This window comes from Choristoneura fumiferana, chromosome 3 (genome assembly GCF_025370935.1).
Source record: "Choristoneura fumiferana chromosome 3, NRCan_CFum_1, whole genome shotgun sequence".
In the NCBI taxonomy this organism is placed as follows: Eukaryota; Metazoa; Arthropoda; class Insecta; order Lepidoptera; family Tortricidae; genus Choristoneura; species Choristoneura fumiferana.
In genome coordinates, this window is record NC_133474.1 from 13,761,577 (window position 1) to 13,785,444 (window position 23,868).

The following is a 23,868-nucleotide window of genomic DNA, read 5'->3' on the forward strand; positions in this document are numbered from 1 at the left end:
AATTGCCCCAAGTTAGCTTTATTTTGTTTTTAGAACTTTTCTACTTAATGTATGATTGACTATGTTAGGACACTTTGATGTAACAAAGAGTTCGCAGTGGATGTAATTAAAAGATAACAGATAGCGACTGTGATAGTGAAATTGTTATTATTTCCTTAGAAATCGTAGAAAAATAAATCAGGGTCGCTTTAATGATCCAAGATAATCGATAAGTATGTAATCGAATCCTGATAATACAATGACGACTGAATGATAATTATTTTCACACTGTATTGCAGGTCGACACTTGCATATTAGTCAAGATAGTTAAAACAAGCAGTCACTTAAAATTAAGTGGCCGCCACAAGGGCAAATACTCCCTAAAAAATAGTGAAGTGATTGTTATCGTGATGTGATTCTAACAACAGTTTTTAGTGAATCTGTGGAATACGCAAAGAAATTAAGTTAAGGAGAGTTTGAAAATGGTGAGTGTTTTGGTTTTTTCTCTATGTAACTCGAAACATAGGAAAAGTTTGTGGTTAAAAACATTTTAACACGTGTTTATTCAATAAACAATATTTATGCGATACTGTAAGCCGTGGTGGCCTAGTGAAGTGGTTTGACCTATCGTCTCTCAAGCAGAGGGTCGTGGGTTCAAACCCCGGTCGCACCTCTGAGTTTTTCGAAATTCATGTGCGGAATTAGGTACATTTGAAATTTACCACGAGCTTTCCGGTGAAGGAAAACATCGTGAGGAAACCTGCACAAACCTTCAATGGTGCGTGTGAAGTTCCCAATCCGCACTGGGCCCGCGTGGGAACTATGGCCCAAGCCCTCTTGTTCTGAGAGGAGGCCTGTGCCCAGCAGTGGGACGTATATAGGCTGGGATGGATGCGATACTTATTTACACATAATACGTATTTACACTTAATTCAGTTACTCGCACACGCTCAGTCTCGTTCATCTTCCTTTTCTACCCTTATTTAATCCGTCTGGCAGAAAGAATTGGTACACTCGAGGTCAAAAATATATTTACATTTTAGTGCCTTGTCACTGACAATTTTATATGCCAAAGTTCAAATACGAAGTGACAGCGACAAGGTAGTAAACTGTAAAGATATTTCTGATTTCGCCTGTTCTTGCGATTGTGATTCCGAGCGCGTTTACGCCATCGTCTTGGACTTTTCTTCTTTACAGCAATCCAAAGGCAACGGCAAGAAACACTGAAATCACACACGCACATTTGCCGAACGAATAATACTTAATGAATAATGTAAAATAGTACCTACTTACTACCTAAGTAAATATTGTAATTACTCATTTTCACGTGATATCAAGCCAGGCTCTTCAAAGCTCCATATAAACTGGTGACTGCATAGCTCTTTACTAGGTACAATAATAGGGCTGGATGGATTAGGCTGCGGCTCCACTGAGGCGGAGAGAGCGAAGCGGAGAGGAGACGTGTAGGGATCGACCAATCCCTACACGTCCGATGATAATGAGGCGGAGATGAGATGTGGATTCAACTAATATGATAGGTGGATCCCTAGACGTCTCCTCTCCGCTCCGCTCGTCTCCGCCTCCTCCATTTCGGGGCTCCTAAGCAACACAATTCCCGGGGCCCTTTTTCAATCAATTAAAGAGTATCAGCTCTTTCCAAGTTCAATCAAATCAACTGACAGCATTTGTCGGAGAAAAGCAATAATAACTCTTATTAGATATTGAAAAAAAAATCCAAATAAACTTTAACTCTATGAAACATTTATATTTTTTTTGTGTGCGCGCGGGGCTCCTAGGCCTACTCTGACTACTGCATCTACACCATCACATTTTATTTTTTAATGATTATACGAACCTGAACAATGTACGCATATACAGGTACATAACTAGCTCGCTATTATTGTGACGCTGCTTGTAGTTCAAAAGACTATACCTACTACAGACGTTTAACGGCGAACGGCGGGGTCCCTGCGCCGCTTGCGCGTAGTCGTGTCCGAGCCGTAAATGTAGGTACCTACAATAGTTTTTAATCAAAGTGTTACCCTAGATCATCTTAATTTCAGGTGATGGCCACGTCTTCCGGCCTCAAAGGTGTACGGAGAGACAGTGGCGACGACGATTCTGACGTCTACACGCCGTTCTTCGACGATACCGAGGAATTTGAGTAAGAATACTTGCATCTTAAACTCTTTTCCAGGCATAGTGCATATAGTGACCACGTAACTACACAAATTTTCGTCCTTGGTACATATACAACATGATACAATCAAGTCCTTAAAAATATTTTTCGGTTGTAAATTAATCCCTTATAGGTAAACAATATAAAACAATGATTCATTTTGTAGATTAATCCAATTCCAAATTTTTACTTTTACGGTATCCGTAAAACCTAAATTGAAAATACAAACTGAAATATAGATTAAGACCATCACTGGAATCGAACCCAGGTCCTCGGTATTCCGTACCGCGTGCTATACCGCTACACCACTGATGGTCAACGGTACCGACACGAATTTCCCCTATGCACCTCATATCTCAGCTTGTTTTGTTCTTATTTAGCCACTTAAGCAGTGACGCTAGCGACATCTATGTAGCCCTCATCGAGAAACTTTTTTCGGGCGGGACCGTTACGGGATTAAAATTAAGGATATAAATAAAATGTTTTGATAAAAGCTATATATATTCTGTAGAAGTAAAGAGCGAGTTGGCCGGTGCCTGGAAAAGGGTCAATATCGCGTAACCGTTAGATTTAAAAATAAGTGGCCACTGGGGAAGGAATTAAGGATATTAATGTAATAAAAAGTTTTGATGAAGTAAATATTATATTCTGTAGTAAGTAAAGAGCGAGAAAGTTTCAGATGGCTGGACGGGGTTTTTTTTTTACAAAACAGGAAGTGTAACTCGATAAAATGCTACTTAAACATTTTTAGCTGTAATTTTTCTTATCATTGTCCTATACTTACCTACTTATATGTAACATGTGCCGTTTACGAATGGAAACTAACTTTTGCATTAAGGGCGGCCACATACACTCAATTTGAATCGGAATTCCGAGTGTATGTAGCCGCCCTAAGAGGTGCTTATAATTTTTGTTATGAGTACCTACAATGTTAGTAAATTATTGAACCCGTCTTTGTATTTTGCTTGATATAGATAGCACTTATCTAGAAACATGTTTTTTACCAGAATATTGTTTTCTCGTCATTGATACCTAATGATAAAACACAATTATATGCATGATTAATATATGTACCTATAGCAAAGGGTTTCGTTGATTTATTTATACCTAATTCTAAATAGCCGCCAATATAATCCTTCGAAGTAATCTTAATCCGTTTATTCCCAATATTTTAACAAATATTTACATGAAAATGTTTGATATTGAATAAGAAGCTTTTCCTGTTTTATTTTTTGGTCAGAAGTCTGAAAACTAAAAACACACTTTTCGTCTACAAATTGTTATTTGAACTCTGAACCAAATCTGTTTAACTCGGTCTGTTGTTTATAGCTTGCTCTCCCCCATCTCCTTGCTATGTTTAAGGATGTATATTGTTAAGCTTATGGATTTTAAACTTTTATATTTTTAGTTTAATTTCCAGTCACAGGCTCGCGACGTCGAAGTTCCCAAGACGATCCCATAGAGCTTATGGGAACGGAAGCAATACCATGCCCTCGGTACCGCTCTGCTTTCAGAGCATGACATGAGTGCGTGTGAGCTAACTTCGGGGGCGGCAGACGTGAGCTTGCCTTCGAAATCCAAAAGCGTAATGGTTACTTGACCTGAAATGTATATTTCAGAACTAAATTATTGTTATTATTATTTTAAAATTTATGACGGTGGAAGTATTCTACACTTCCACTGAACGTAGATATAGTTTAGATATAGTTAGTGTTTAGTTTTGTAACTAAGGGACCCCATACATCCCTGTATTATTATTATTTTTATGTAATTTTTTTCTTTAATTATTTTAAGTATTTTATTTGTAATTATATTATTATGAAAAAATGACTTTCTGCCAAGTTTCTCTCGATTTTCATGAAAATTTGCACTTTAAAGTTAAATATTTCGCAAACAAATTACTGAATCTGTTTTAGCAAACCCCTAATGGTTTTATAATACCTATCCACCGATACCCCACACCACACTATAGGGTTGGATGAGAAAAAAAAATCACCCTCACTTTACGTCTATGGGAGGGAGGTACCCTAAAAAAATTTTTTTTTGAATTTTTTATTGTACCCTTTTGTCGGCATAGTTTACATATACATCCGTGCAAAATTATAGCTTTCTAGCATTGATAGTCCCTGAGCAAAGCAACGGACGGACGGACAGACAGACAGACAGACACACAGACATGGCAAAAGTATAAGGGTTCCGTTTTTGCCATTTTGGCTCCGGAACCCTAAAAATGACTTGTAAAAGTGCCCATTGCGGCCTATTTACTGAATAAATGATTTGAATTTTTGAATTTGAATTTGAATAGTCTTGAATCGTTGCGTAGTGAAGTGTTTAAGTAGGTATAAGATAGTGTACTTGACCAATTGTATCCTAATGCTTTGGCCCTAATATTATTAATCTTATAACAACAGCCCAAGAACTGCACAAGAGACGAAAGGATGGAACCTCTTCCAAGAGATCCCCGTGAAGACGGAGAGTGGGTCGATGGCCTCGTCAGAATGGATCGACGTGAGCGTGAAGTTCCTCAAACTACTAGCATACATCATGGTATTCGCAGTAGTTCTTGGAGCGGCAGTCGTAGCAAAAGGCACATTGCTCTTCATCACGTCACAGCTTCAGAAAGATCGGCAGATAACGCATTGCAATAAAGCTTTGGGTAAGTTACCTCAATGCTACTTAAGCAATGAAGAAATGAATGAATGAAAACAAAACGACACACATGATACAGACTAAAATTACAAAAATTGTAGAAGTACATAGAATATTAAAAAATAAATGAAAAATAAATCCTACTTCCTACTAATATTATAAATGTGAAAGTTTGTGAGTGAGTGAGTGAGTATGTGAGTGAGTGAGTGAGTGAGTATGTTTGTTACTTTTTCACGCTGAAACGGCTGGACGGATTTGGATGAAATTTGGCGAAAAGTTAGTTTATAACCTGGATTAAAACATAGGATACTTTTTATCCCGGTATTCCCACGGGATAGGGATAAAATCTCGAAATAACAACCTCTAGGCTTAGAGTCATGAAATTTGGTATGTAGGTAGTTGGACGTTTGGAATAACAGATAGGTGACTTTTTGAGCCGATATTCCCACGGGATACCTAGGGATAAAATCTTGAAATAACAACAGCAGGGCTTAGAGCCATGGAATTTAGTATGTAGGTAGCTGGACCTCTAGAATAACACATAGGCTACTTTTTATCCCGATATTCCCCCGGGATAGGGATAAAATCTTGAAATAATAACCGCTGGGCTTAGAGTCATAAAATTTGGTATGTAGGTAACTGGACGTCTGGAATAATACGTAAGGGACTTTTTGACTCGATATTCCCACGGGATACCTAGGGATAAAATCTCTAAATAATAACCACTGGGTTGAGAGCCATGAATTTTGGTATGTAGGTAGCTGGACCTCTGGAATAACACACAGGCTAATTTTTATCCCGATATTCCCACGGGATAGGGATACAATCTTGAAATAATAACCGCTGGGCTTAGAGTCATGAAATTTGGTATGTAGGTAGCTAGACGTCTGTAATAACACATAAGCGACTTTTTGACCCGATATTTCCACGGGATACCTAGGGATAAAATCTCGAAATAACAACCACTGGGCTTAGAGCCATGAAATTTGGTATGTAGGTAGCTGGACCTCTGGAATAACACATAATCTATTTTTTACCCCGATATTCCCACGGGATAGGGATAAAATCTTGAAATATTAACCGCTGAGCTTAGAGTCATGAAATTTGGTAAGTATGTAGGAAGCTGGATGTCTAGAAAAACTCATAGACGACTTTTTGACCCGATATTACCACGGGATACCTAGGAATAAAATGTCGAAATAACAGCCGCTAGGCTTAGAGCCATGAAATTTGGATGTAGCTAGCCGTATGTCTGGAATAAAACATAAGTACGCTACTTTTTATCCCGATATTCCCACGGTATAGTTTTGTAACTAAGGGACCCCATACATCCCTGTATTATTATTATTATTATTTCGTATTTTTTTCTTTAATTGTATAAGTACTGTAGTTTTTAAGTATTTTATTTGTAATTATTTTATTTTGTAAAAATGACTTTCTGCCAAGTTTCTTGCGACGCATTCTTCTTGGCAATGATGGTCTTTCCGAAAGCGCTGGTAGTTTAAAAAATTAGGTGTAAAAGTGCCCATTTCGGCCTATTTACTGAATAAATGATTTGTATTTGAATTTTGCATTTGAATTTGGATAGGGAAAAATTTTGAAACTTCAGCACTGGGTTTAGAGTCTTGAATTTTGTACAGTTATTCACAACACAACCTCAATGAAGACCACGATATAAATATTGGAAATTTCCAGGGGAATTTTGTAAAATCCCGAAAATTTCAATTGCAGCTACTACACCGAATAGTTTACGCGTGCGAAGCCGCGGGTAAAAGCTAGTAATATATAATATTGTACGTGTGAGCGAAAAGGTCTTGCCTCAGCATAAATGTGGACTCCTGGGATGGAGTCGGTGCTGGTCTTCCGGCGAGGCAATGATACCTAATTGCTGTTATGACATGATGCTTACTCAAAATTGCTATTATTCTTTTCTGCAACTGGCTAACAGTAATCTGATTTTGTTACCAGCTTTAGATCAGCAGTTCATAACTGTCCTGCCTTTAGAAGAGCGAATAGCATGGCTATGGGCTATCTTAATTGTGTTTGGTGCCCCAGAAATAGGCATATTTCTGCGATCAGTTCGGATTTGTTTCTTCAAAACAGCAAAGAAGCCGTCCAGAACGCAGTTTCTTGTGGTAAGTTGGTAATTTCTTCAATCTTAATTATGTGTAGGTAGGGTGATTTGCTACCTGGTAGCTAGTACGCCGTTGTACTAAATATTATGTGGATCGATACTAGTTCTAGTTAAAAGAGCTATACCTACCCAGTTGCCGCACCTTTTTGTTCGCACTGCGAACTATTGTGACTTTTCCTTAATTTTTCGTACTTAGGCAAGTGGGAAAAAAATATTTCAGTAGGTAGTCAGCACTTATTGCCGCGCGCGGATTCGAAGTAGTAATAGCGTAGTTAGTCTGGATTAGGTACTGGGATTTTTTTCCACTTGTCCGTAGTGCTAACAACTGGGAAAAAATCTCGAAAGTTCACATTATAATACGAACAAATCTGAGCGGACAACTAGAAGTCCATGAAAAACTGAAATACCTAAACGAAGTTTCGTGTAGGTACTTGAGATCCGTAAAACTAGAATGGGTCTTAAGTAAATACATTTAAATTATAGAATCAACATTATTTCTGTCCATAGGCACTCTTCGTGGATACTGTTCAAACCATAGGCATCGCTATACTTCTACTGCTCATTCTCCCAGAATTAGACGTAGTCAAGGGAGCCATGCTAATGAATGCCTTGTGCGTTGTCCCGGGCCTCTTGAACGCAGTGACCAGGGACCGCAATGATCCCCGCTACATCATCAAGCTGGTTCTCGACGTGTTGGCTATCTCAGCACAAGTCACTGCCTTCTTCGTGTGGCCGCTGCTAGACGGTACACCAGTTTTATGGATGACATCAGCTGCCGCCGTTATGATATCCCTCGGCTGGTGGGAAAATTATGTCAATGCTGATTTAAATACGTCGTGTAAGTTCCCCAGTATATACATTATTGTGTGTAGCTTCGTAACTTTCGTTTCTACTAACTATATAATTTTTCGGAACTTTTTATTTCGCAAACTCTAAATCTGTAAATATTTCAGTATTTATTCTAGGGCCATCGGATCGTGTAGAACCAGGTTAGGTTAGGTTAGTTTTATAAAAATCCTGAAATATTTACTGTTGAATTTTCCTGGATAAGAAATATCCGGAATTAGGCTGCGTTTTCACCAGATATGTGCGAGTATGCGTTACGAGGAATGTGTTTGTCATGAACATACCCCGGGATTTTTGGGGGCACGGATGATTGACATAAGCCAAAAAGTAGATATCGAGTTAAAAAACAGAGTGCACTCTAGCTGGTTTCTACCTAATGAATAAATTAATCAATTGATTGAATCAGGCGTTACTTTGCGGAGGTCAATAAATAAACAAGTCAATTAATACATAATAATAAATTAATCAATTAGAAATAAAAACATTATATATAAAACACAAAAATATTAAATTTTCGTAGGATGAAATCGTTTCAATCTTAATCAAATTAAGTTTGAAAAGATTTTTAATAAATTGAAGTTGGTTTTAAATAAGAATTTTGGCTATAGCACACTAAACATCATGAACGAATTGTTACAAGGCAATGAAGTGGAACTGCGATCGCAAACACTTCGTGCAACAATTGATTTCTTCAAGAAATTTAAATGTGCACCTATTAAAACTGCCGACGTAGAAAAATAATTCAGTGGGTTAAAATGGATATTTACAGCAAGACGCCGCTGCTGAACTGTTCCAAACTTAGAAAAGTATTAATAATTTATTTCGAAAATCATATGAACTACTAAATTTACTGCAGGTAATTAATTCAAGTTTTATTATTAATATCTCATAACATAAGCCTTGGAACTACACCTAAAGTACTAGCATAGTTTACAATTCGCAATGAGGTAATTATTCATTAGGCATAATATGATGTTTTGTCAGAATAACCTATCTATTAATGTCTACTCTTTAGTAAATCATTCGTGCCCCGAAAGTACCGGGGTATGGTCATGAACCAATATAAACGTTAATTTTTCCTGTCTTCTCACAGCACAGCTCTAGTGGAAACAGCTCGCGTAGCGAGGATAGGTAAATGAAGCGTTTCTATTGGTTCATGACAAAAACATTATTCACAAAGAATCCTGATACATCTCTGGTGGAAACGTAGCCTAAAACAAGACAGTATGTAAAATTACTGACATCTGAGGTATTTTACCTTAGCCTTCTTGGCTGGCAACGGATCGGCAATCCTCTGGTCTTGCAGGTATCCGTGGGTAGTGGTGCTTACCTACGTACAATGATATTACCTACTTGCTCGTTCGAAAAAAATCCTGTGCGTTAATTCTGACATAAACTCAATGTCTGTCCTCACAAACTTTTGCGTTAAGTATAATATAAATAAGATTATAAACAACCTAGTTATTTCATATTTACTAGGAATAACTTTAATCGTATTATTTTTTATTGCAGCCTCGTCGGTTGTTTATCTAAGTAGGCTGCGTGAGGATATTAAGAAATCGCGATATTACTCGCAAAGATTCCTTACACTATGGAAAATTGTCGTCTTCATGTTTTGCATTTTGATACACTTACATATAAACGGCGATGATGCGATGGCGTTCTTTACATCTGTCGGAGATGCCTTCAATGAAAGAACCTATACCGCTTACGAAGTGAGTACCCAGACAAGAATGAAATGGACGCCTATAGTTTGTATATTCCTCCTGATACAGGCTTTATCAAGCTTAAAAGGAGGCTCCAGCCATTAAGAAATATTATATTAAAAGATATTGTAGCGGATAACTCACGTCTTAAACCGAATTTTGCTCGACATGTTACAATACAAAACAATACAATACCATTTACAATATCATTTAATATGAGTGAGTCTTACGGTAGTTTCATGTTCAAAAATTATTATGTACAAATTATTAATGAAAATAAATGTTTTTAATTTTTTAATTTCATTTTAATATTAATCACCAATATTTAAAAAATTAACTTAATAATACGATTAATTAATTACTATTAACTTATATAAGAAGCTAATTTTCGTTTTTCAATGGCAAATACATTTGCAATATATACGCACAATCATTTGCAAGTTCCTTCTCTTTCTCACTGCATACTTTGAAGAGGAACAGCACGCTAAACCGCACAGCTAATCGTATAGTGCTTTCTTGAATTTATTCGTTATTTTTGATAATTCCAGGTCCAAGTTATTATAAGAGATGCTTTCGAGGGAATACTGGACTATGAAGTTACTGGAGGCACCTTCGATTTGCCAGTATCCTGGGCATCTCCACTTTGGGTAGCCCTCATCCAAGTGGCATCAGCTTACGTCTGTTTCGGTGCAGCTAAATTCGCATGCAAGATTCTCATACAAAATTTCAGTTTTACATTTGCGTTGAGTCTAGTGGGTCCTGTAGCAATAAATCTGCTTATAGTTTTCTGCGGACTAAGAAACGCGAACCCGTGCGCATTTCACAGGACGATTCCGGATTATCTGTTCTTTGAAATTCCTCCAGGTTTGTAATGGTTATTTAAATGTATGTCTCATTAGCTATGCTATGTTATCTATATTTATTATCTGTGGTTAATAATACACACCAATCTATGTTATCTTTATCTCTTATCTACCGACATTTCCCGCAGTTATATGCTGTCAATTACATCGAATAATTAACAGTAGGTAAGGAAAGCGGTAGGTATGTTGAAAATTTCCCACAACGAGTGATGAAAACCGATAGTACCTGGTAGATGAATGCTGAGGATTTTGAGGGGTAAATTACAAAATAAATAAACGCAAAATATATCTTGTAACATATATGAAACGAAAGGGGGAGGCTTTTGTTTAACAGTGGCGTGTTCCGGCTGATGATGATGATGATATAAAATGAAAGGGTTTCGTTATGAGAAGCTCAAAAATATTTTTCATGATATTTTTGCCTTCCCCTTCTAACCTCCAAAGCTAAAATTTGAAAAAAAAAAATAATAATCGGAAAGTAGTACAATATCATATAGATTCCAGAAAGAACCATGAGAAGTACCATACTACGTACATTTTACTTAGGACCAGGGCTCTGCCACGACTGGATACCGCGGTACAAAATCCCTCGATATTGTGTAGACTTCAATCGAACGCACATTTTCTTTTCTCTCAGTATATTTCCTCAAAGACTACGTGGGTCGTGAAATGGCTTGGATCTGGCTGCTCTGGCTGGTCTCGCAAGCGTGGATCACGTTCCACGCGTGGATGCCTCGCTGCGAGCGCCTCGCTGCCACCGACAAGCTGTTCGCCAAGCCTTGGTACAGCGGGCCGCTCATCGACCAGTGTTTGCTCATGAACAGGACTAAAGATAACGAGAACGAATTACAGTTTGACGTACGTATAAAATTAAGAATACTATTTGATTTTTGTAAGTTTACCTTTAAAGCGCCATTATTGGTTAGATTTTAGATTTATTTTGCTCAAATTAGCTCCGCACTGTATACTAAACAGTTAATTTTAACTATGGTTTGTGTTATAGGACTTGAAAGACTCTGATGACAGCACTGTTATGAGTTTCGAAAAACCAGCAGCGCATCTTATCCATCCATCCGACAACGTTACGAGGTATTGTCTTAGATATTTTAATATCAAACTATTCGATTTTGCAAATATTTGAAATTGGTTATTATGGTTTTTTGGTCTGACTTTACAGAATTTATATCTGTGCTACTATGTGGCACGAAACCAAGGACGAAATGATGGAGTTCTTGAAGTCCATATTCAGGTTGGACGCGCATCAGTGTGAACAAAGATTAGCTCAAAAATATTTCAACATCGTCTCACCCGATTATTATGAGCTCGAAGCACACATTTTTATGGACGATGCTTTCGAAGTATCTGATCACAGCAACGAAGACTCCCAAGTCAATCGCTTCGTGAGGTGCTTAGTAGAGACTATAGACGAAGCGGCATCCGAAGTCCATACAGCAAATATTAAATTAAGATCGCCCAAAAAATTCCCTGCTCCGTACGGAGGCAGGCTCGTATGGACTTTGCCGGGAAAAAACAAACTCATTTGCCACCTGAAGGACAAAACGAAAATTAGACATAGGAAGCGTTGGTCGCAAGTAATGTACATGTATTACTTCCTCGGACATCGGTTAATGGACCTGCAGATACCGTTGGAGCGCAAAGAAGTAATCGCGGAAAACACGTACCTTCTAGCTCTAGATGGTGACATCGACTTCCAACCCTCTGCTGTAACACTGCTCATCGATTTAATGAAGAAAGATAAGAACTTAGGGGCGGCTTGTGGTCGTATTCATCCTGTCGGGTCTGGTTTCATGGCGTGGTACCAGATGTTCGAGTACGCCATCGGCCATTGGCTGCAAAAGGCGACCGAACACATGATAGGCTGCGTGCTGTGTAGTCCTGGCTGCTTCTCGCTCTTCCGAGGCAAGGCTCTCATGGACGATAATGTTATGAAAAAATATACACTGACGTCCCACGAGGCGCGGCATTATGTGCAATACGATCAAGGTATGAACTAATAGATGAAGCAATTACGATACTATAAGGTTACAAATAATCTCGTGTTTAACTATAATCTTTTATAAATATTTGTAGGCGAAGACCGATGGCTGTGTACATTGCTGCTGCAGCGTGGCTACAGAGTGGAGTACTCAGCGGCATCCGACGCGTACACTCACTGTCCGGAGCAGTTCGGCGAGTTCTACAACCAACGGCGACGATGGGTGCCCTCCACTATGGCCAATATCTTCGACTTACTTGCTGACTCGAAGCGGACTGTTCAAGTCAATGACAACATCTCTACTCTCTATATTGCTTATCAGGTAAAACTTACCTCAATCGCCAGGTTTATTCAAATTCGGAAACATTGATTTGTAAGAATACAGTAAAATGATCTTAAAATAAGTTTAGCACAGTCATGTATTCAGCATACAAATATTTGCGTACAAATATTTAGTTCTAGGTCACTAAAATTTAGGTTGTAATTTTCGATAATATTATTTTATCTATCTACATTTTATTATTTCATAAGCCATTTTATTATTAGCTAGATTATTATTCTATTATTTAATTTAATTACTATTTGAAACTTTACAAATTCCTCGTCATCATTTAGTCATTCGTTTAGTTCGGTTTAGTTTTTTTTTATAATTTCCTATCTGATGACACGTCAGCAGGGCACAAAAACGTCTTTCTTAATAACACCATGGCAAATAAAAGTAGGTATGCACTCAGGCCTAGCATTTTTAGGGGCTGTTTCACCATCCATTGATTAGCGTTAACCGACGGTTAAACGTAATGCCGTCTCCGTCTATTCGAACAAAACAAATAGAGATGGCATCACACCTAACCGCCAGTTAACACTAATCAATGGATGATGAAACAGACCCTTAATGTCCGAAATTGTAGCTGCGCACCGATATATATTGTTAACGTTCAATCTACGGTTACGGATACTGACGTAGAAAGTATCATCTTTGTTATCTGTTATTCACAAAAATGATTTGAATTATTCCAGATGATGCTAATGGTGGGTACAGTGCTGGGACCAGGCACGATCTTCCTTATGATGATCGGAGCCATGAACGCCATCACTGGCATGAGCATGGGCAACGCGCTACTTCTCAATTTGATCCCTGTCGTCATATTCATCACCGTCTGTTTGACGTGCAAGTCCGAAATACAGGTACCTACAGCTGATTAACTAATTCTTTCAAAATTGGTGACACTAAAACAATTCACAGTTGATTCCACCATAATCATAACACTCTGGAGATAGACAAACAAAAACTTCTGGTTTCACCTAGTTAAGTTAGACTGCGTATCCATTAAAAGAACGCGGGGCAGCAGGGTAGTGGGAGAAAGCATGGCAAATTGTGAAAACTTGTGAGCGTTTCATCAAAAAATCTGCGAAGAGACTGGAGATAGTGATGCGATGATGCATAGTGGACTCGGACTCGTACCCATTTTATGCTTATTAAGTTATGCAGAAATCTAGCTCTACGAAGCCCATTTTTCCCAGTGCTGTACTGACAGATTGGGAAAGAAAATTAAGTAATCTTATTGATAAATTATTTCCTCGCGTAACGGTTTAGCTACCTCGCACAGCTTTCGTGAATATGCAGGCTAAGAATTATGCAAGGGTGGGTGATAACCTGTAGAGTGTAGGTACATAACAAATGAACCTGCGTTAACTCACGTGGAAGTGCCTTATGTACTCATGGACGCTAACTAACGTATAAATTAACTCAGACAGTGTTCATATATTTTTAAGCAATTATGCAGCTCTGATAATTCATGCTCTCTGTACTTTTTTTTTAATTAGCCATTTTCTATGTCCCACTGCTGGGCAAAGGCCTCTCCCTCGGATTTCCAACTTCCCCTGTCGGCAGCTAAGTTTTGCCAGTCGTTTCTGAATGTTGTGTTCCGGGTCCGATCTTTTCTTTTGATACTCAAAATGCTGCGCTCCATAGCCCTCTGGCAAACCTTCAAGTTGGACTTCTGAATTTCGGTTAAGGACCATGTTTGGGCACCGTAGGTTAAGATATACAGGGCAGTATACAAGAGTCTCTATACTTATAAAATTTAATACAATCTTTTGTCCACAGTTAATGCTGGCAACTGCTATAACATGTCTCTATGCTATGTTGATGATGCTAGTTATAGTAGGCATAGCATTGCAAATCGTTGAAGACGGGTGGCTGGCTCCATCCAGTATTTTCACCGTAATAACGTTTGGTATTTTCTTCATCACGGCTGCACTGCATCCACAAGAGATCATATGTCTTATGTACCTGCTTGTGTATTATATCACCATCCCGAGCATGTACATGTTGTTGATTATATACTCCTTGTGTAATTTGAACAACGTCTCGTGGGGTACCAGGGAAGTGGCGCAGAAAAAGACGAAAAAGGTAAGATATTATATATTTTTCATCACACTTGCTCGTAAACAGTGTCGTAACATGCAGGCTACATTGGTTGCAGCCCCCCAAATAAAACCCTCGACCTTAATGTGCTTCTCATGAAACCCGTGGTCGGTAAATGAGTCATTGCCTGTACTAATTTTCATGCCATGAAGCCCAAGGTCGGTAAATGAGTTTGTTACTGCATGGTGTGCTGCTGCTCCGTGCGCGCGCTGCACACGCATGCCATGCACATGCTGCGGCCCTCCAAGAGCGCAATCAGCGGTATCGGCAATTTAAAAAAAAATAGTTTTCTTTTACAAATATACAATTTTACTCGCAAATGTGATGAAAAACATTGTATGTCGCGTGGGCGGTAATAGAATTACGAACATCGAATCATTAAAGCCGTCAGTCTTCGACTTCGGGCTTCTAATAGACTCTCGTTCGTAATTCCTTATTTACCGCCCTTAAGACACAATGTACTATAAATACACTCTTTATTGAACACCAAAACATAGTAAGCAGTATATAATAGAAAACACAGGAATATATTCAGAGTATGGAGGTTTTTTTATTTGGATAGAAATCAATTTAAAGCTTACTAATTTTTTTTTATTATTTACCCCATTAATTATTGTATAAGCATGGTTCTAACCATAGTTCTTGTTTTATAGGAAATCGAACAAGAGAACAAGGAAGCGGAAGAAGCTAAAAAGAAAATGGACACGCAAACTGTTAGAAAAATGTTCGGTAGCTCCGATGAGACAAGCGGTACTATGGAAATGAGCGTCGCTGGCTTGTTCAAGTGTATGTGTTGCACAAACCCGAAGGACCACAAAGAAGATCTGCATCTGTTGCAAATTGCTCATTCGCTTGAAAAGCTGGAAAAGAGGCTGGACTCGCTGTGAGTAATTGCTGACTTACAGCCTTATTCATAAAAAAACATTAATTGAGGTTTGATCGGTCTGTTACTTAGCAGACTGATTAAGCTTGTTAGACGGTTGTCAAGAAGTATGATTCATAAACGCTTGCTAGCAGTCTGCTAGTTGTTGAGCTGCTGATAGACGGATTAGACGCGTTATGTTGGCCATCTTGACAAATTAAAGACAAAAAAAGGCCTCATCGAGAATTAAAAAAAAATGACAGCAAATTAGCACGAAAAAAAAAGCGAGATGTTTGTTTTCCCGCCATTTCCGACCCGCATGTTTATTTTGTACCTAAGTGCAAAATGCCGTAATTATATTATAATCCTAATTTTATTTTTTTCATATTTATTGTTAGTAAAGTTAAAGTAGCAGTAATAAATACCTAATTTACAGGATTTTTAAATACAAATTCCTAAAAATATTTTTTCCTGGATTTTTTTTAATTTTTGCGTAACCCTCCCTTCACTAAAAATATCTTCGGTATGGTTTTTTGCTCTTGTCAAAGTCAGCTGTTCAAACTTGTGGCGGCCATTTTGTGACTTAGCAGGGAGATAAAGAAGGGTCTACGGTCGTCTAAATTTAGCAGAGCCTTGATCGACTGATTAGCGCTAACAGACGTTTATGAATCATGTTTTTAAGCATCGGGCCTTCAAGGAGCCTTCAAGGAGGCTCTTAACTTTTTATGAATAAGGCTGTTACTCTGTAAAGTAGAACATTAACCTCTTCTCCGCGAGAGTCATCCAGTCGTGACAACTAATGGAATGTCTCACATGCCACGGTCATCTATACATGACCAACATTCAACTAGAAATTAATCCTTCTGCAATGGAATTAAAAATCAAGTTGATTTTGTGGTTTTTCTGTGGCGTACAGAGCACGTCACTTCGTTTGTTTTGTGGCGGTGAAGAGGTTAACCTTTTATGTTGTGAAATGTACGAGTGTTGCCTGCGACTTCGTCAGCGAAGGATTCGTTTATAAATAGCGGCGACGCACGATATACACCTGGCGTCTCAATCATATTCAGACTGCTGGACGGGCGCGGCGCAGCGAGGACTACGCATTGACCAAACCAACCAGTTAAATCAGGTGACGCGACGCGCAACGAGACCGGCCGCGCGCACATAGCTACCAAAATACTACTAATAAAATGAAACGAACTATTCCATTCGCAGTTAAATAATTATGCAAAATACCTTGACATTCTATTACAAATTATTTAAATATTTATAATATTGTAAGTAGTAAATTTGTAATTGTGCTCCCGATTCAGGAGACATTGCTTTTTTCAAATAGAAGCTACGACCAATAATCGTGTGTGATTCGGTTCAAACTGGGACTTCGGATATCTCCTCACGTTTTTTCTATTCCGTGAACTGTTCGAAATCTGTCTTTCGAAAAATTTCAACGCCTATAAGCTATTCTACTTACAATATACTTTGTCCTCAGTGGTGCTCATACAGAGGCGCCCGAGCCAGCGCCGCCGCGCCGCCGCTCATCGCTCCGGCTCCGCGAAACACTTTCCTTGCTACCAGAGTATGCGGAGAGCGACCTGTCCACTGATATACCTAAGGTACCGTTGCGTTAAAGAATAATAGCAATTATAACAATGACAATACCGTATGTTTTTTTTCATTATCGACTAACAGAGTACTAAAATCTTGCAACTCTAAATGTGATTGGTGCTACAAATTTGGTACATATACATATATGTTGAGCTCTGATGCTGATAACCGATGTAATAAAGTTAAGTTAGGTTAAGATGTTGTAAGTAATAACAGTACCCGGCCTAAAGATTGCACATCGGTCTTTGGAAAGAGACTCGGCTAAGATCGTTGTCACACACACTACTTATGTGACGTTTGTCAGTCTTTGTACAGGTGCAATAGAGTACGGACGCATTTAGATGAAAATATATAATAAAGAGTTGTTGAAACCCCCCAAAAGTAAATAGTACGATGGCATCTTTCGGAAAAAGAGGCAACTATCCTTTTTCTAGTAGTTGCAACAGCTCTGTATAGATATCCGAAGTTTACACGTCATTCATTTGAAGTAAACTATTTTATTAATTTATAGAAGTATTGGCATGACGTAAACTAATTACGTCCATAAAGGGCAGTATTTATTTGATATAAAACGTCACTTAATAAATACGATGATTGATGGACGGTGGCCAGTGTTCGGGAATCGTCGTGAATGCAGCCAATTGTCTTTTTCCAAAGACCGATGGGCAATCTTTATCGCCGGGTACAGATCTATTGAAATACTGCATTACTGTAGAGGCCGGGAAGTAGGGGGTTGCCGGCCAAGCAGATATAGACAGGCAACCCCAGGTTCCGGCCGAGGCTTGTATAGTACTTTTCTCAAACATTACATGAAATAACATAAAAAAAACAAGAAATGAAACTGGCGGGACGCTAGTGTGGTCGCCCTGCTGTTTACGCGCGTGTCGCGCTGGCTGCTGGCTGCTGGCGGGCGGCTGCGGGCGGTGTTGCTGGGCGTGGGTCGCCTGCGTGTTGCAGAGCGCGCGTTGAAACAAAAGACGGTCGCATTGCCGGCCAGCGGCCTGCAAGGTTGTATGAAATCTCTTTGCAGGCCGCCAGAGTGACTGCGCGCACGCAGCTGAGCCGCAGCGCCTGCAGCGCGATACTTCTCGGCCTATTATTTGTAACACAACGACAATATTTCATGTAATGTTGGAGAAAAATGTTTTGCCATCGTATTTTGTCGGAAAAGTTCGTTTATCTTGCTTTCTCAATGAGCTCCAGTAAACTTCAGTAAGCTAGTAGAAAGATAAATACGAACTTATGCGACAAAATACGATGGCAAAACATTATTCAATAGATCTGTACTGTACGTAACTGTCAATAATACTACGTACCACCTATGTACTGTAATTGGCTCTGTGTTGCTATTCCCACTACATAACATAATATATTGTGTTTTTAGCTGTTGGTTCTCCTTAAATACTAAAAAGCTTTTAACTATTAAACAAACCTATAAAACCCGCTTTTATTGTTATTTTCACCTGTACCTGTACTATATCATTGTATCTATGAATATTACGGAATCTTTGAATTAGTTATATTTTTGTCGAGGGTTTCAATTCAAAATGTTCACAAAAAGTTATTGTTTTCATAGGAGGAACGAGATGACTTGATCAACCCGTACTGGATAGAAGACCCAGACGTGAAGAAAGGAGAAGTAGATTTCTTGACCACCGCCGAAATACAGTTCTGGAAAGACCTCATCGACACCTACTTGCGGCCTATAGACGAGGACAGGGAAGAACAAGTTAGTTGCACACAACTTTCTGTACCCCCATTTTGAAAAAAAAAAAAACGTTTCTTGTACTCGTATGAGAATCCGATACATTTGTACTAAATTGATACAATCAAATTGCCGCAATTCTATTAAATATGCAGCCCTTGACAAATGGACAGACAGACAACGGAGACTAAGTAATTGGGTCCCGATGGGGTTGGGACCCCTTTGGGTTTGTGGTCCTAACCATAGTCCATACACATCGCTTGTAACAAGAAAGCGAATGAATAAAACCCTAATGAATAAATTCGTTGGCCAACAGGAGCGTATCAAACGGGACCTAAAGGACCTGCGCGACAAGATGGTGTTCGCATTTGTGATGCTCAACGCCCTGTTCGTGCTAGTCATCTTTTTACTGCAGCTCAACCAAGACCAGCTACACTTCCAGTGGCCGTTCGGACAGCAGATAGGCATTTCTTACGACGAGGATTCAAATACGGTAAGTTATATCTTACTCTTAAGCCTGTTTTTATATTTCTTACGGCGACGATTCCAATACGGGTCTCCTTCGTAATCCATAATATCGTTTGTCCTCATGTAATGTTTTCCATAATGATTATTTGCCATAACTCTTTTTTTTTAAACTAAAAAAAATCAGGAAATTTGAATTGGCCGTCCCGTAGAACTTTATAGGTTAAGTTAGGTTTATTTTATAACAACCAAGAATTATTTATTGATTTTAAGAAAAAAGAGTTATGGCAAATGATCATTATGGCAAAAATTACATTATAGATTTTAATATGTATGGATTCCAATCCAATATAGACCCTTCCAATATTGTAAGCTAACAGCTTACTCTTAGGGCCTGTCTACACCGCGTTTTTTAATCGCGCACTTGTATCGATACAAACGCGATACGCACGCGAGTTGTAGCAGCTCCATGGAAAGAAAAACGTGCTGTCTGTGTGCAAAGGCTCTTACGCTTATATTTCACTTGGGGTTGCACGTTTGCGTTGTTTTATCGACATACTCGTATCCGTCGCTCTAGCTAGAAAAGATTGAGTGCAGCCATACTCAACCTTATTATGTTCCACAAATGTGTTGTAGCAATGGTGCAGCGGGGCGCTATAGGATTACAAGTCGGAAAGGGTTGAAAATCAACATAAATTATACTAGGCGGGCTTCATAAAGGAACTCGGCGGGCTGCACGCGTCCCGCTGGTTGAATATAGCTTATTTAGTGGATCTATTTCGCTCACGCAAATATTTTGGCGAATACGCCAAGTGAAGGGACAGCGTTAGTATTATTATTGTAAACGCGATTTTAGAATGGTCTTGGAATCAATTGATTAGTGATATCAATTACACAGAACTTATAATAATAGGAATAGAAATAGCACGCGAGCTAAAAGACCGAGAAAATCTAGGCAGTAATATTTCATTTGTTATTACTAGGACGTTTATATTAAACTTCTAGACGCTTTTGACAATTAGACATTAAATCTTACTATCCTACTAATATTATAAACGCGAAAGTTTGTGTCTCTTTTACGCTAAAATGGCTTAACGGATTTGGATTAAATTTTATGTGTAGTTAGCTGGACGTCTCAAATAACTCATAGGCTACTTTTTATCGCTATATTTCGAGGGGATTGAGTTAAAATACCGATATAACAATCACTAATTGTAGAGACGTGAATTTAGCACTGGTGTTTAGATATTCCGTCGAGAAATTCTGACGAGAATTATTGAGAATTCCCACGGGATTTTTTGCAAAATCTGGAAATTTCAATTCAAATGGTGGTTTAAAAAGGACTACATTGCATTGGTGAAGTACCAAATTCGCGGGCGGCCATGACACAACGGTATTTTGTGATAGATCCGGGAGCCGGTCGATTGACACCCGAAGGGGTAATTTTGCTAAAGGAAAGGACCAACAATGTGGCGGTATCTGTGTTCAATTCAAGTTCAAGCTCTTATTATTATTTCTGTATGTCAATAACATTATGTCATTGTTATATAATTCGAATTTATATGGTCAGATCACAATCAACCGCGACTACTTGATGTTGGAGCCGATCGGGTCGCTGTTCCTGATCTTTTTCGGGTCTGTGATGCTCGTGCAGTTCACTGGGATGCTGTTCCATCGCATGGGAACGTTGACGCATCTCCTGTCCACGGTCAAGCTTGATTGGTACTTGACCAAATCGGTGAGTGTAATTTATTAATGTTAAGCTTGGAGTACTGACTGATAGCCGCTGTAGAAGAAAGATGTGTGGCAATCGTACACCGAAAAGAAGCTTTGAGAGATCCCTGCGCTGTAGAAACGTCAGTAATGATTTTTTAACGAAAGTCTACACCCTCACAGGGATTCAGAAATTCCACGCGGGTCGAGTGCGCATTGGGTACTTTACACACATCATTAAACTGCTACACAAGTCTGTGTAGGTGTCATAACGACGTTTTCCTTCACCGAAAGACTCATGGTAAATTGAAAGTATCATTATACTGTTAACGCGGGCCGATATGAATTCGGGTTAGAACCCTCGACCATCTCTAGATTACCACAGCTTGTTTGTTACCAATGAATGTAAGTTTATTAACTTTGTTTTTTTGCTGTTATAGGAAGCTCAAATTGCATAAGGCTCCTAAAAATAAGACCTACTCAGCTTCTAAACCTTTAGAAGTCAATTTTATCAAACAATTTTTTTATTGCATTTGACACCTTGTCCACAGCCCAATGAACTAACGCAACATGCAATGGTAGAGAACCGTGCTTTCAAGTTCATTAGTGAAGTGCAACAACTTAATACTGACGAGATGGAAGGCCGCGGTGTCGACAACACACACGTCTCTAGAAGGAAGACAATATTCAACTTGGAACGGCGGAGGACTGCCAAACAAAATGTCGTCAATCTTGAAACCAATTTCGAGAAGAGACTTTCCACAGTCATACAAAATCCAGGTGAGGCTAGTGTGTTACGGTACTCTGCGATCAGACTATGCTTTTCGCACTACTCCTCGCTATGCTCATCACGATCCAGTGATGTTGCCCTTACTAGCCGCACACTGCTTTACTCGCTCTAGAGGTCTTTGTCTCGCGCACAAGAAGACAAAGTAACAAAAAATTAAAAGTCTGTGCCACCTTTCCTTGCCAATTCCTTTGCTTGCTGAGCGAGGCTGTCATTAAGGTATAAATATTATTCTTTTGAGGCAATATTAGCAGCACAACACACTTAATAAGGAAGTTTGCCTCAGATTATCTTTGCACTACGTACATCTTTTCTTTCACTCTTCGTGGAAACGAGGTGTAGCACTTATTTCACCACGTGTGTGTCATCATTAAGTGTTTAATGTCTAGGAAGCTAGCGCTGATCTCACGCAATGTAGAGCAACTTCACGCACTTACTACACAAAAAACAGTCCAGGAAAAATAAAATCGCGCCGCAAATCCTCTAGTAAATACTTGATTCCAGTGGCTAATTATATTTATTTTTCTTTTACTAGATATGCTGGCGCGGTTACCATCTCTGGGCAGTACCACGGCGGCGCGGCGACTGACTTTGCGCGCGTTGCAGACGCGGCGCGATTCGGTGGTTGCTGAACGGCGGCGCTCGCAGTCGCAGTTGCAGTTAGCAAGAGACAGTCAGGCAATGCCGGTGGGTACACACCAAGGTGTAAGAGTCAGCCAGCCATGACAGAGATCCCTTCTCTATTTCTTCCTCTATTTTCAAATCATCATCCCAGCCTATATACGTCCCACTACTGGGCACAGGCCTCCTCTCAGAACCAGAGGGCTTGGGCTATAGTTCCCACGCGGGCCCAGTGCGGATTGGGAACTTCACACGCACCATTGAATTGCTTCGCAGGTTTGCGCAGGTTTCCTCACGATGTTTTCCTTCACCGCAAAGCTCGTGGTAAATTTCAAATGTAATTCCGCACATGAATTTGGAAAAACTCAGAGGTGCGAGCCGGGATTTGAACCCACGACCCTCTGTTCGAGAGGCGATAGGTCAAACCACTAGGCCACCACGGCTTTTTCTATTTTCAAATACCTAGCTAAAAAGGCAACAAAGTCAACAGGCTTAAAACTTAACGTGGGCATGTATTTCCAACAGCGTCAAGACTTAGGACGGCCGTCCACTTCAGGCGCATACGTCAACCAAAGCTACGAGCCGGCGTTTGACAGCGATGAAGATTCGCCGCGCCCGCCGCGCCGTAGCACCGTAAGATTCCGAGAGATGTATAACAATTAAAACGATATTAAATTAAATAAAAAATATCGTTTTGTTTTTGTTTGTCTGGCTCTTTGGTGTTGAGTTTGATTGTTTATCGCTGTACCTACCTACTTGTGTTTGAACTTGAATTTTTAATTGTTATTTAGATCTATTGAGGAATGAGCGTGATAAACATTAGAAAGTCGATTTAAAAATAAAGAGACAAATTGAGAAACTCTTCCTGCATTTAAAGTTGGTTTAAGTTCAGGTTTGTCATATGAATATAAACAGAAAGCTTCTTGCTATAAGTATCCGTTAATATTTAATATTGAAGCTTTAAATTTCGAAGATAAATGAGAAAAGTACAAAGAATAATTCCGATTCACCTCGCAACAATGCAACATTTAAAATATTAGAATACAAATACTGAAAGGAACAGCAGAATGCAATAAACAGTTAGAAATTTGATTCGACCGTGAAGTAAGTATTCGGATGTCAGACGTATTGTTTTATTTATTGCATTGGAAGGGCTCATCCCAACATTGGTGACTGTGACCTCTCAAAATTTGTCATTAAAGTCATTAATTAGGTATTTTTTTACAATATGACGATAGTTGTTCTCATTTTGACCCTTCTCGTCGCGGATGGGACTGACCTTATTCGAAACAATGCTTATCTCAAAATCAAATTCTGTTCTGGGAAAATT

General features: G+C 39.1%; 1 protein-coding gene across 1 annotated transcript; it reads left to right on the forward strand.

The window, feature by feature from the left end:
- The first annotated feature begins 264 nt into the window (after nucleotides 1-264).
- On the forward strand, nucleotides 265-23,227 carry LOC141426662 (chitin synthase chs-2-like). The gene is made up of 21 exons (XM_074085750.1): nucleotides 265-464; nucleotides 2,043-2,143; nucleotides 4,570-4,814; nucleotides 6,776-6,942; nucleotides 7,449-7,779; nucleotides 9,300-9,502; nucleotides 10,042-10,357; nucleotides 10,994-11,214; nucleotides 11,360-11,445; nucleotides 11,534-12,360; nucleotides 12,448-12,674; nucleotides 13,370-13,537; nucleotides 14,460-14,765; nucleotides 15,434-15,663; nucleotides 17,132-17,255; nucleotides 18,824-18,976; nucleotides 19,269-19,445; nucleotides 20,988-21,155; nucleotides 21,682-21,910; nucleotides 22,453-22,604; nucleotides 23,064-23,227. Exons 1-21 carry the CDS (start codon nucleotides 462-464, stop codon nucleotides 23,199-23,201), a joined length of 4,572 nt encoding a protein of 1,523 aa, XP_073941851.1. The 5' UTR covers nucleotides 265-461; the 3' UTR covers nucleotides 23,202-23,227.
- Nucleotides 23,228-23,868: the final 641 nt, after the last annotated feature.

Excerpts from the sequence above, each read along its gene's own strand:
- LOC141426662 (XM_074085750.1), top strand. Across the intron at positions 11,446-11,533 it reads CCATCCGACAACGTTACGAG|AATTTATATCTGTGCTACTA; the intron begins GTATTGTCTTAG and ends CTGACTTTACAG. Across the intron at positions 21,156-21,681 it reads ATTGGTACTTGACCAAATCG|CCCAATGAACTAACGCAACA; the intron begins GTGAGTGTAATT and ends CCTTGTCCACAG.